Source organism: Nicotiana tabacum, chromosome 15 (assembly GCF_000715075.1).
Source record: "Nicotiana tabacum cultivar K326 chromosome 15, ASM71507v2, whole genome shotgun sequence".
Classification (NCBI taxonomy): Eukaryota; Viridiplantae; Streptophyta; class Magnoliopsida; order Solanales; family Solanaceae; genus Nicotiana; species Nicotiana tabacum.
Genome location: NC_134094.1, coordinates 132,135,811 through 132,147,713, shown reverse-complemented (window position 1 = coordinate 132,147,713; position 11,903 = coordinate 132,135,811). Strand labels below are relative to the sequence as shown.

Below are 11,903 nucleotides of genomic sequence, written 5' to 3'. Positions count from 1 at the left end.
CCTCTCCATAGCAAGCAATAACATAGTATAGTAACTTCGAAAATAAAGTAACAATCTGTTATGATCATTAAAATTGTAACGATGGAATATTTAAAGCATGTTAGCTTCAATAATGGTGTTTATTGTTATTGTTATATGTGAAAATGACATTCACTTGGTAGTCGTTCAAGTTAAATTCAATATTTTTTATTTCCAACCTCAATTTAATGGCATCCAACGTTAACAAAATCAAAGAGGATATGAGCCTTTTGTCAGGAATGAACTGAAACTAGTGCATGATATGTATGAGGAAGGAATAAGTTATATACACTAAAATGTAAAGATTTTCTATATTATCAGTGCATTTTTATGTGTGATAGCAAGTTGGTTATCATCTTTACTAAGTTATTAATATATGCGTTATAAATTATAACAATTATAATTACCTTTTATTAAGAGACGTGATCCGGCATCAAAACAAGAATGGCTTGCATCGTAGTACAAAATAAATATTAATTGGAGACAAGAAATACCTTGTATTAACAACACTCCCATACCAAACTCATTTACAAGTCGAATTGTGACAATAAATATTGCTTGCATTAAATTCTGTGTACGCTATCGTCTATTAGATGCAAAGGTAGATTCTTGCAAAACAATTCTATTCTTTTTTTTCTGTCACTCTTCACCCTCCAAAAATAAATAATAATAAAAAAATAAGAGTCAAAATCTACTAGAGGAGAAGAAGTACTAAAAAAAATGGGATTAAGTCACATGCAGAATATATTAAGTTAGTTGGTAGTTGTTGGCTTTGAATTTGGTGGGGTTGGAATAGGGTTAGTACTTGGCAATATCAAAGTGAAAAGGATGTTTTAACTTTGTGCCTTTGTATACACTACATTTGCTATATGGTAAACCTATTTCTACCTACCAAATCTGAATATACAATATTTTATGGAACATCTATATTATACAATTCATAAAAAACAAGATTGATCATTTTAATTCCAACAGCTCACTCCCACTTATTGCTTAACTGCAGATGTAAAATGATAGGAGTAGCATATAATATGAGGGGTGTTTTTGTAATCCCATTATGCAATCCATGCATTAATATTCCTAAATAAATGTTTAGTTCATCTAATGGATATCTAAAAGAAGTCCAAAAGATGAAAGTGACGGGCAAATTAAGCATAATAAATATTTGCTAGAATCATAACCAGGAAACGAATAGAAGTATATTCAAATTAAGATCCCAATATATGTTATTGCTTTCCTCTATTTTCTGGTTATTATATAGTTGTTGCTATCTTTTTGATTTCTTTTGTTGTTACTGCTATATTGTCTCGTTCCATCTTCTTGTACCGAGAACCTATTGGAAACAACCTCTTTACTCCTCCGGAGTAGGGGTAAGGTATGCGTACACATTACTTTCCCAGACTCCATATGTGAGATTTCGCTGAGTTTTGTTGTTGTTGTATCCCAATATATAACAGTTGCTCCATAAAACTCCATTCAAGAAATTAAATTTCCTTTAGAGCAAAAAGGAAAAACAATATTAAAAATAAAGAGTGAAGATATAATTTTGTGAGACAAGATCATCTAATTAGATCAACTGAATATATATACTGCAATGGATTTTATTTTATATGCATAGATAGTGTAAAGATTTTCTTTTACACTATTGATATAATTTAACGTATTATATTAAACTGTTATGGTCATACTTATTTCAAATCACATATTCTGAAACAATAGGAGGTCCCAAAAGTATTATATTTGTGATTTAACATATAAACTTCAAATTCTTACTAATACGTATTATTTTAAGCACTTGCCTATTGACTTAAGTAAGGACTGTTTGATTTATTATTAGTCAATAATTATTTATGGCATAATTATTTATGACAAGAATCCGATTATATGCACGTGAAAAAGGAACGAAATCAATTAAGTTAATATCATCATTATTGGATCACAATGGCTAATGAATGGTTAATATTAGATTGCCAAAACATAAGGTTGTGTCCTCGTGTGCACGACTTTATTCTTCAGCATAAAATTATGTGTTATAATAATATGAGCAATTTAAAATATAACTTCGTTATTATTATTTTCCTTGTGGGACTAGAATATAATCTTCTTAAATTTAGTGTAGATTTACATGAAGTGAAACAATAGACGAACAAGGGAAAGAGACCAAAGGCGTAAACAAATAGTGATATTCACATTCGATGTTTGAATTAATTTCACTTTAATCTAAGAAAAAGAGCTTTAGGCCAATTATTTAACATTAGTAATCACAAACTAAATTACGGTAGAACACGGGCACATTAACTACGATATAAGTGACAAATACATGTATGCATTTGTTGATTTAGTACAAATATCTAATAATTTATTTTCCCAATTATATGCCTAGTCTCCCAACCATTTCATAATACAGTGTATCGTTTGATGAATATAATGTTTGTCAGCGTTTTATGATGTCACGCACCATCAATATGAAAAATAAACTTACAATATTATAAAGAAAAAATATGGTACGGGGTATGATTTTTATTATATAAAAGGTAGTGTAAATGATAAAATACGATTATTTAATAATAATAAAGGGCAAGAGAAAAAGTAAAGGTAGCGATGTGACCATACCAAATCGATCGTTACATAAAATGACAGTTTTCGTCGTTATAATGGCATATTTAACGATATGATACAATAAAAATTTTAATAAGTCATGTTATTTTTTATATTTCTTACCAATGTTAATTAAGAAATATCACATAAAAATTTCCCATGAAAGCGAAAAATAAAAATTACATAAAATTTTATATAACATCATGTTTATAATAACTCTTAAGTAACCATAATTATATGATTTAATATATTGCAATCACTATTGAGAAAAAGGAATTTTATAAAGAAGAAAACGAGTGGACCGAACCGGAGTTAGTGGGGGCAAAACCGCGTCGGTTAATAATGAATGATAAGAATAGCATTATATCATTCAGATCCACCGACGGCGTTATATATATATATATATATATGCTAAATTCCATATTTACTCAACTGGCTCATCCAACGGTTCTCTCGATAACTGAGATTAATTCTCAGCCGTTGATTAAATACCCCCAAGCTCAACTACCTACCAAAAAAAAGAACGAAGAATGAATCTAGCCCTGATTATAACAAAAGGGACAATATCATTTTTTCCTATATAATCTCCTCCTCCATTTCACTTCTTCCTCGCCCTTACACTACTTTCTACTGCACAACCTAAGGTCAATCTCTCTCATTCTCTCTGTATACATGTATATGTATCATTTCTTGTGAATTTGTTTGTTCCGTTCGGCACAACATAAGAAATTCTTTAATATGTATAAATTATTAAATTTAAACATAATAATTCAAATACTGGATCTGCCTTCGTATTGTTCAAGTATTGTAGTTGTTTTCAGTAGATCTGACTTTTTATGTGTTAAAAGTAAGTCAAAGATGCAATTTTGATGACAAAAACAATGCTGTTTTAGCTCAATTTTTCCACACGTGTGTTTCATTTTTATGCTAAGGCCATGCTAATTTCTCTGTTTTGCTTTAATGTTATGAGAGTGTCTCCCAATTATGGATTAAACAAAATGCTTTGTTAACCCGACAAGGTTCATCTTTATGAAACTAGATCTCAATTACAGCTACCTTTTTTGTGAACAATTTGAGTTAAAGCTGCGATTTTGATGTCTTAAAATGCTGTTTTAGCTTAATTTTTTCATCTGTTTGTGTCGTTTCTTATGTAAAGGCCATGCTAATTTTGCTGTGTTGCTCTAATTTTATAGGATATCTACTAGGTATGGTTTCAAGTTTACATTTTTAATGCGACCCAGTTCATTTTTATGGAAGCAAAAATTATAGCCATTCTTAGTGTGTTTTGTTTTGTTTTCTGGATCTGTAATTTTTCCTCCATTTTCTGCCAATTTAATGATGCTAATGTGAAATCTCTCTTTTTAATACTTAAGCCACTTAAGAATGAGGACAAATAAGCTGTGTGTCAGAAAGACAGCATTTTTGTAGCTTTTCTTTAGATATGTATACGGATTTCGACGTTTTTTTATCTTCTATGTACATATATAGCTTGAGTTACCTACCAAATAATACGAGTATATAACTTGAGTTCAAGAGTAGGTGCACACGAGCATTAATGGGTTATATATGTTGGGTTTTGAGAAAGACTATTTTTTTGGTGTTGATTTTATTGATACGCCTTTGCACTGTGCATGCTAAAGTACTTATTAGATGTAAAATTGAGTTTTATTTGTTTCAATCTCTGAAGATTACATTGTTGAAGCATCCTCACATTGTTCTTTCCAAATTTTAGTTTACTGTTTCTTTGTTCATTTACATAGAGTATTTCCATGGCCTTTTGCCATAGTTACTGATGTCATTCAATTTATCTATATGCAGATTTAGAGCAATGGAGACTTTCTTGTTCACATCTGAATCTGTCAACGAGGGACATCCCGACAAGCTATGCGACCAAGTCTCAGATGCAGTGCTTGATGCCTGTTTAGCTCAGGACCCTGAGAGCAAAGTTGCTTGTGAGACATGCACGAAGACCAACTTGGTTATGGTCTTTGGTGAGATCACCACCAAAGCCACTATTGATTACGAGAAGATTGTGCGTGACACTTGCCGGGAAATTGGATTCGTGTCTGCTGATGTGGGTTTGGATGCTGACAATTGCAAGGTCCTTGTGAACATTGAGCAGCAAAGCCCTGATATTGCTCAAGGTGTTCATGGTCATTTGACTAAGCGACCCGAGGAGATTGGTGCAGGTGACCAGGGTCACATGTTTGGCTATGCCACTGATGAGACGCCGGAGTTGATGCCCCTTAGCCATGTTCTTGCTACCAAACTTGGAGCTCGCCTTACTGAGGTTCGCAAGAACGGTACATGTGCTTGGCTTAGACCTGATGGCAAAACCCAAGTGACCGTTGAGTACCAAAACGACAATGGCGCGATGGTTCCCCTACGTGTTCACACTGTTTTGATCTCCACTCAACATGACGAGACTGTTACAAACGATGAAATTGCTCGTGATCTCAAAGAGCATGTCATCAAGCCCGTGATCCCCGAGAAATATCTTGATGAGAAGACCATTTTCCACCTCAACCCTTCGGGCCGTTTTGTCATTGGAGGACCCCACGGTGATGCTGGTCTCACTGGCCGAAAGATCATCATCGACACTTACGGAGGGTGGGGTGCTCATGGAGGTGGTGCTTTCTCGGGGAAGGACCCTACCAAGGTTGACAGAAGTGGAGCCTATATTGTGAGGCAAGCAGCGAAGAGCATTGTTGCCAATGGTCTTGCTAGGAGGTGCATTGTTCAGGTTTCGTACGCCATTGGTGTGCCTGAACCTTTATCTGTCTTTGTGGACACTTATGGAACTGGGAAAATCCCTGATAAGGAAATTCTCAACATTGTGAAGGAGAACTTTGATTTCAGGCCCGGGATGATTTCCATTAACCTCGATCTATTGAGGGGTGGAAATGGCCGATTCTTGAAGACTGCTGCCTATGGACATTTTGGTAGAGATGATCCTGACTTCACATGGGAAGTAGTCAAGCCTCTCAAGTGGGAAAAGCCACAAGCTTAATTGGAATATAATCGTGTTTCACACCTTGAGTGGTTGTGCTTACTCTAGCTTGTTGGCTTTTGTTTCACTTTTTTCTTGTTCTTTTTTATTTTTATATCTTATTATCTTTTTATGTGGTTTTAGAAATATTGTTCCAAGTTTCTTGGGTAAAGTTTGAGATAATGGAATCATGGATTGCGGTGTTAAAAAGTCTTTGCTTTTGTTATGTGTTGCTGTAGACAGGGTAGTCCTTTTCCATAAAAAATGATTTATCTCAGCATTGAGTTCTATGATCAACTGCATTCCACGAGCCAATTCTGCTATTGAATTTAGTACATACCGAGTAACTCTGCCAATAAAGTTACTAAATATTTGTGTTGGTGGAATGTATGTATTCGACTAGATGAAATAATTAAGGTATACACAAGTTGATTCAGACATCATTGATATTAAGACGAGATTTCAGCATATAACATTTCTATTTACTGTCCATTGCAGCGAGTTTGTTCATGGGCATGTAGGTAGCCAATGACCTATTTTGGTATTTTGTTTAACAGATGACAAACTAAACTTTCAATTATGGAACTTCCCAAGCTCTCTTTCTACATTATCTGCCTCTATTTTTTGCTTTGACATAGTCCATCTGCAAATATCTGGTAGTGAGACACCAGAAGTTGGTTTCTTGACCTCTGTTAATTCTTCTAACAGAGAAATGACATCATTTTGTACTATCGCGGAGAAATGAGAATCTAATTACACCAAGAACCAGTGGATGGCAAATTTTATGCTACAGAAACTGTCACTGTATTCCCCCAACTGTACTTTTGTTTTAATATGCTTGTAGCTTTCTCTATTATGTTGAGGATTTTGTGTGGAGGCTCAGACATGCAAATCCACCAAATACGTGCATTACCAAAATAACTAGATGTTTCCCAAATAAAAGAAAAATGAAGAGGATAACTAGCACTATGAATCCATCATATAACAACAACCCAGTATATTCCCACAAGTGCGGTCTGGGGAGGGTAGAATATACGCAACCTTACCCCTAACCCTACCCTGGAAGGGCAGAGGCTGTTTCCGATAATGAGTAAAATGCTGAATTGGTATTTGAACGATAAAAATCAACAATCAAAAGTACAAGAACAGCACAACCAGCTTGGAACTTCAAATGCGGCATTCTTGACATAATAAAGAGCTATCTTGGAAAGAAAACTCCAGATACTAAGTTAGAGAACAAACATGGCAAATACCACATGACACTATATGGAGGTTACGCTGATACAGTAACAGTTTTTCATTCTTGCCTTAAGGTTCACCTCTTCATAAACTCACTGACAAGGAGACAGCTGAGTAATTTTATCATTCTACAGCTCTGTAGAAAACCACTAATGATGTAGCTTCGGCGCTCCAATTCATTGTCGAATTAAATTGCATATTTAGTTTTCAAGTAGGCATTAACTCTTGCTTCTCGTCACCACTAACACTGTCATTGAATTTTGAGACAGACATCATCTGCTTTTCTTGCTCCAAATCATAGATTTTGTCTGTCATACCTTCCTTCGTATATGCATCAACCATAACAGAGTAAGTTGCGTCATCTGGTCGGCATTGCTTATCTTTCATTCGCTTGAAAACTCTCTCCATCTCCACTAAGTCCTCTGCCTTTGCACAAGCATAAATAACAGAATTGAAAAAAGAAGTGTTTTCAGGGATCTCCAACTTCCCTGCTAATTGGACAGTGTTGATCACCTTAGGAAAAAGGTCTGCATTTGCATATCCTCTAATGAGACAGCAAAATGTCTTGGTGTCGGCTCTCACGCCTTCAGTACGCATTTGATCAAATGTGTACTCCATATGCTTTGCATCACCTATATCTGAAAACGCCTCGATGACATTGTTGTAAGTTGATGTTGTCCATGGAAATGAGAGTTTACGCATGTACTCCATCACCGATGACATCTTATCATACATCCTTTTCTTCCCATAAGCACTAATAAGGATATTAAATGTTCGCGTCTCTGGATCAATACCAAAACTACGAAATTTTTCATACCATTTCTCCATCATTTCAATCTGCCCCTTGTTGCCAAATAAGCTCAGAATAGTGTTCATTGTCCATATATCAGGTCTGCTGCTCGTGCTCTCAAGCATTCCTGAAAGCACTTTCTCCATTTCTTCATATTTCCCTGCCCTCCCATAACCACTCAAGACTATATTTTGAGTGACGGTGTTAGGAACTACGGAACGTTCAGCCATTTGTTCATAAAGAGACTCAACCAGATCAAATCGGGATGCATCCACACATGCCTTAATTAATATACTGTATGTATAAACATCTGGCTGACAATAAGGGAGCTCAATCATCTGGTGAAGAATTGTAAATGCCTGGTCAATTATGTTGCTTCTACAGTAAGCACCAACCAAGGCTGTATATAATTCTGTAGTGAGTTCCAATCCCTCTTCAATCATTGAGTCAAAAAGTTGCTGTGCTTGCCCTGGTTGCCCGCATTTCCCAAGAAGAACAAGAAGCTTCATGTACGTACTTTCTTTCAATTGATAAAAGGGTTGTTCCTTTAGCATTTCAAATACCTACACGCAAAAAAGCAACCATATTGAAACATCCAATTGGCAAAACACCAGCAATAGAAGTACCAAGGAGTTACAATGCAAGAGATTTTGGAATGCAAGCCCCAAAATCAATGAGGTGCAATAAATTTACCTCAGACAGAAAAAGAAAACAGATATCCTTCCATTTACCTCTGCGCTTTTGCGGATACGGGGTGTGAGGAGAACTCATATGTGCAAAAAATGCAAGGTAAACACTTTGAGAACTCAGAAAAGTGACATTTTCCCGGTTTTAATTTATTTGATAGCGAAATTTCTCCAAACAAAGAGCTTAAGGTACTCGGGGTGGTCTAAATAAAGTGATTACTCCAGTTTTGGACAGTATATAGGCTGGAATGCATCTCATTATTCATGGATAAGTCATTAGATAAAAGAAATATAAGATATCCATTAATCTTCCACACGGAACATGGTTCTGAATTTCCTAGCCAAGGTGGATGCAGATGGTAACAGGAAAACTGGATATTTTCTGCGGAAAGTAAGAGCTTAGGGAAGTCTTTCCTTGGCTATATTAAGATGCAGACTACAGATAGAACTCATAATATATATAGGGGCATGACTGGAAGCTAGATGTAGATAGAACGAGGGTAGATAGCTGCACTGAGCAATGGAGGCAGGGTAACAAGATCAAATGAATGACAGAAGGTGAAGGAATCCTCTCTGTCAAATCCTCCTATAATAGCATTCACACAGCTAATAACAGCTGAAAAACATGGATATAAATATGGCGCGCTCAAGCACCCAAGTAATTCTTTCAATTTAGCTCACTTTATTTATGTCAATCAACTACACCTCAATCCTAAACCAGTTGGATCAGCTATAAGAATCTGCTCTATCTATTTGGCTCTATTCAGGTCTTACTTCATTTCAATACAGGTATATAATTTGTCCGTTAAAGCAAAATTAAGGATTCTCTGAAACTAAAGGTTCTCTAAATCTAAGACTTATCACTGCACTAACATACAAGTCTCTAACAAGACTAAGAAGACTCCAAGAAAAGCACCGAACCTAATGTAAGTGTGTCAACAACGACTAACTATTGGTATCGCCTCTGTCTCCTTCATTTGCATTATGTTTTCTCTAGCTATTTCTGCATCAATTTCAAGATATTATAGTTTTTTTAAGCAAACTTCAGACCTTGTGATTCAGGTCTACCCAGTCCATTTAGCATCTTCAATCATGGTTGCATTTCACCGTAGACTGGTTTTAGTTAGCCTTATTTCTCAATCAAAAGGAAAAAAACAAGTTTCTTTATAAGAAATTGAGCAGCTGTTACTTCAAGTAACACTGGAAGAAGAATGTAAAACTGTTTCCAAAATCAAATTAACACACCCAATTGCTTACAACGAGGGAAGGGAAGCCTTGGCGTAATTGGTAACGTTGTTGTCATGTGACCAAGAGGTCACCCACTCGAGCCGTGGAAACAGCCTCTCGCAGAAATGCAAGACTGTGTACAATAGACCCTTGTGGTCCGCCCCTTCCCCGGACACACGCATAGCGGGAGCTTAGTGCACCGGGCTGTCCTTTTAATTGCTTACAATGAGGGGGGGCTAGGGGATAGTTAGGGGTTTTAAAGGAAAAGAGGCTCAAATTTAGATTATGGTTTAAATGAGACTTTTTTTCTAACATAGGGTAATTTTAGAGCAAAAGTTTAACATGATAAAGTTGTTCAATTTCAACTAATATAGAGGCAAATTTGACTTTTTATCCCATTAAACAAAGGTATATAGACAAAAGCGAAACCAAGATATGAAAGGGGTAGTAGCAAGAACTAACCTGAAGCGCTTGAAGCCATTGTTTTTTATCAATATGATCAGAAAGAGCTTCAGTAACAGTATTAACCCAAGCTGTAGCATTATTTTTTCTGTCCAATTTTTTCTTAATATTCTTAATAGGTGTTCTTTTCTTGTTATGGGACCCAGTTTGTTCAGTAAAACCAGGATATTCACCTTGTTTCCAGTGCTTTTTCTTTGGAAATGCCACTGAAGAAGAAGTGGCGGCGGTGATAGTGAGTGGCTGCCGGAAGTGGAGGAGACGGCGAAGGTTACCGCCGGCGGGAGGAAGTAGAGCTGAGGAAAAGAGAGAAGATGAGGAAGATAAAGAAAAGGAATTGGTCGTCATTTTTTTTTGTCTATTGCCATTTGTGCCAGGGCCTAAACTGCCCTTTTATTGTGTAGTGACCTTCGTTTTAATTTACGAGACGTAATTTGAATTAATACGAAATTTAAAAATAATAAAATTTAGAAATTTATGGTTTGAATGTTTCATAAAATTTGTGTAATGGTAAAATTTTTGAAATTTATGATTGTTAAATATAACATACTAACTCCGATTCACTTTAATTAATTTTTTAGTTATTTTTATACATATTAAGTAATTCACCTTGTAATATTAATTAATAATGACATGGACCATATTAACCTTAATTTGTTCGTTGAAAATATAAACAAATACTCCTAAACTCTTTACTCTAAGGACAATTTTGAAAAAAAGAAGTTAATTACTTCTTGATATCTGAAAAAATCAAATATTATGGACCACAAAAAAGATGCCAAAAAATCAAATAAGAGGGAGTAACATTTATTTGGACATAATAGCTTTTTGTTATAGATAAATAAGTTAAATATAAAAATATGTCAATCATTTAGAGCAGTTTAATAAGTATATAGTGTCACGTAAAAATATTGAAAATTTATTTTCGGGACCAAGGGCCTTAATTTGTTTTTATTTTTTTGGGTGATTTGGTATTCATTTGTATTAATATAGAATTGCATTTGTAAATAAAACATAGAAGCTTCTTGTAAAATCATTTTATTTTATTCAAGTGGACATAAAATATCTTTTCCTCCCTAATTTCACCTATTTGTCTAAACTCTAAGTAATTCAACACTAAATTTAAACAATTTTAGCTAGCTTAAAATCCATAACCAATATACCTAATACTTGAACTCTTAACCAACCTTCAGTTAAGAGATTCTACCAAGTGGCATTCTAACATTGGACGGTTCGTCTTCGCCCGTTGATGTATGTCGTCAATTGATGAACCACGTTAATATATTGTGTCTCCTTTATTTTTCGACAAAACCTATCTTAGATCCGCCTCTACTTCTGATCGGCCATTTTCTGCATACAATTAGTAAACATAATATCCTTTCATGACTCCTCCTCGTTTAAGAGACTCATAATTCGGATTGTACTCGTTAAGTACCCATTCTTTATCCTTGGAACTGTAAAGATATGTAAAATTCTCGTCAAACATCCATTGACAAGGTTCTGGATCTGTAACACATTGATAATCTGATCGAAATGCTACAAAAGTTCCCATATTTGTAGAGCAATTGAACATTGTAGCAGTAGGAAAAACTCTTCTAATATTAACTTTGAAACTGAATTCTTGATTTGACTTCAAATGATTTAGTGGGAAACTGTCATCAAAGGAAAAACATCGAACGGTAAGGTAATTTGTGTGGTTGTTTTTAACCACCACTCATTTTTCGTTCGAAAATCTACTCGTGGCTTCAATATTTGAGAAAATATTGAACATCAAGAACAATGCCATGAATATTGTAAAAATTATAATATGCAAAAGTTTCTAAAATAGCGGTAAAAGTTGTTCAAACATTGTTGCAGGTTACAAGGTTTGAATCCCAAGTATAGTAATTGTTTCACT

The 11,903-nt window shown here is 34.9% G+C and overlaps 2 protein-coding genes across 2 annotated transcripts; one reads left to right on the top strand and one right to left on the bottom strand.

Moving 5' to 3' along the window:
- Nucleotides 1-3,058: 3,058 nt before the first annotated feature.
- LOC107770931 (S-adenosylmethionine synthase 2) lies at nt 3,059-5,815 on the top strand. Its single transcript, XM_016590258.2, has 2 exons — nt 3,059-3,260; nt 4,435-5,815. The coding sequence occupies exon 2, from the start codon at nt 4,445-4,447 to the stop codon at nt 5,624-5,626; it is 1,182 nt and encodes a 393-aa protein (XP_016445744.1). The 5' UTR covers nt 3,059-3,260; nt 4,435-4,444; the 3' UTR covers nt 5,627-5,815.
- Nucleotides 5,816-6,764: 949 nt separating this feature from the next.
- Nucleotides 6,765-10,388, bottom strand: LOC107770930 (pentatricopeptide repeat-containing protein At3g06430, chloroplastic). The gene is made up of 2 exons (XM_016590257.2): nt 10,010-10,388; nt 6,765-8,197 (listed from the first exon to the last, which is right to left on the bottom strand). Exons 1-2 carry the CDS (start codon nt 10,352-10,354, stop codon nt 7,052-7,054), a joined length of 1,491 nt encoding a protein of 496 aa, XP_016445743.2. The 5' UTR covers nt 10,355-10,388; the 3' UTR covers nt 6,765-7,051.
- Nucleotides 10,389-11,903: the final 1,515 nt, after the last annotated feature.

Coding starts and splice junctions, on each gene's coding strand:
- LOC107770930 (XM_016590257.2), bottom strand. CDS start 10,354: ATGACGACCAATTCCTTTTCTTTATCTTCCTCATCTTCTCTCTTTTCC. Junction 8,198..10,009: donor AATGGCTTCAAGCGCTTCAG/GTTAGTTCTTGC, acceptor TTTTGCGTGTAG/GTATTTGAAATGCTAAAGGA.
- LOC107770931 (XM_016590258.2), top strand. CDS start 4,445: ATGGAGACTTTCTTGTTCACATCTGAATCTGTCAACGAGGGACATCCC.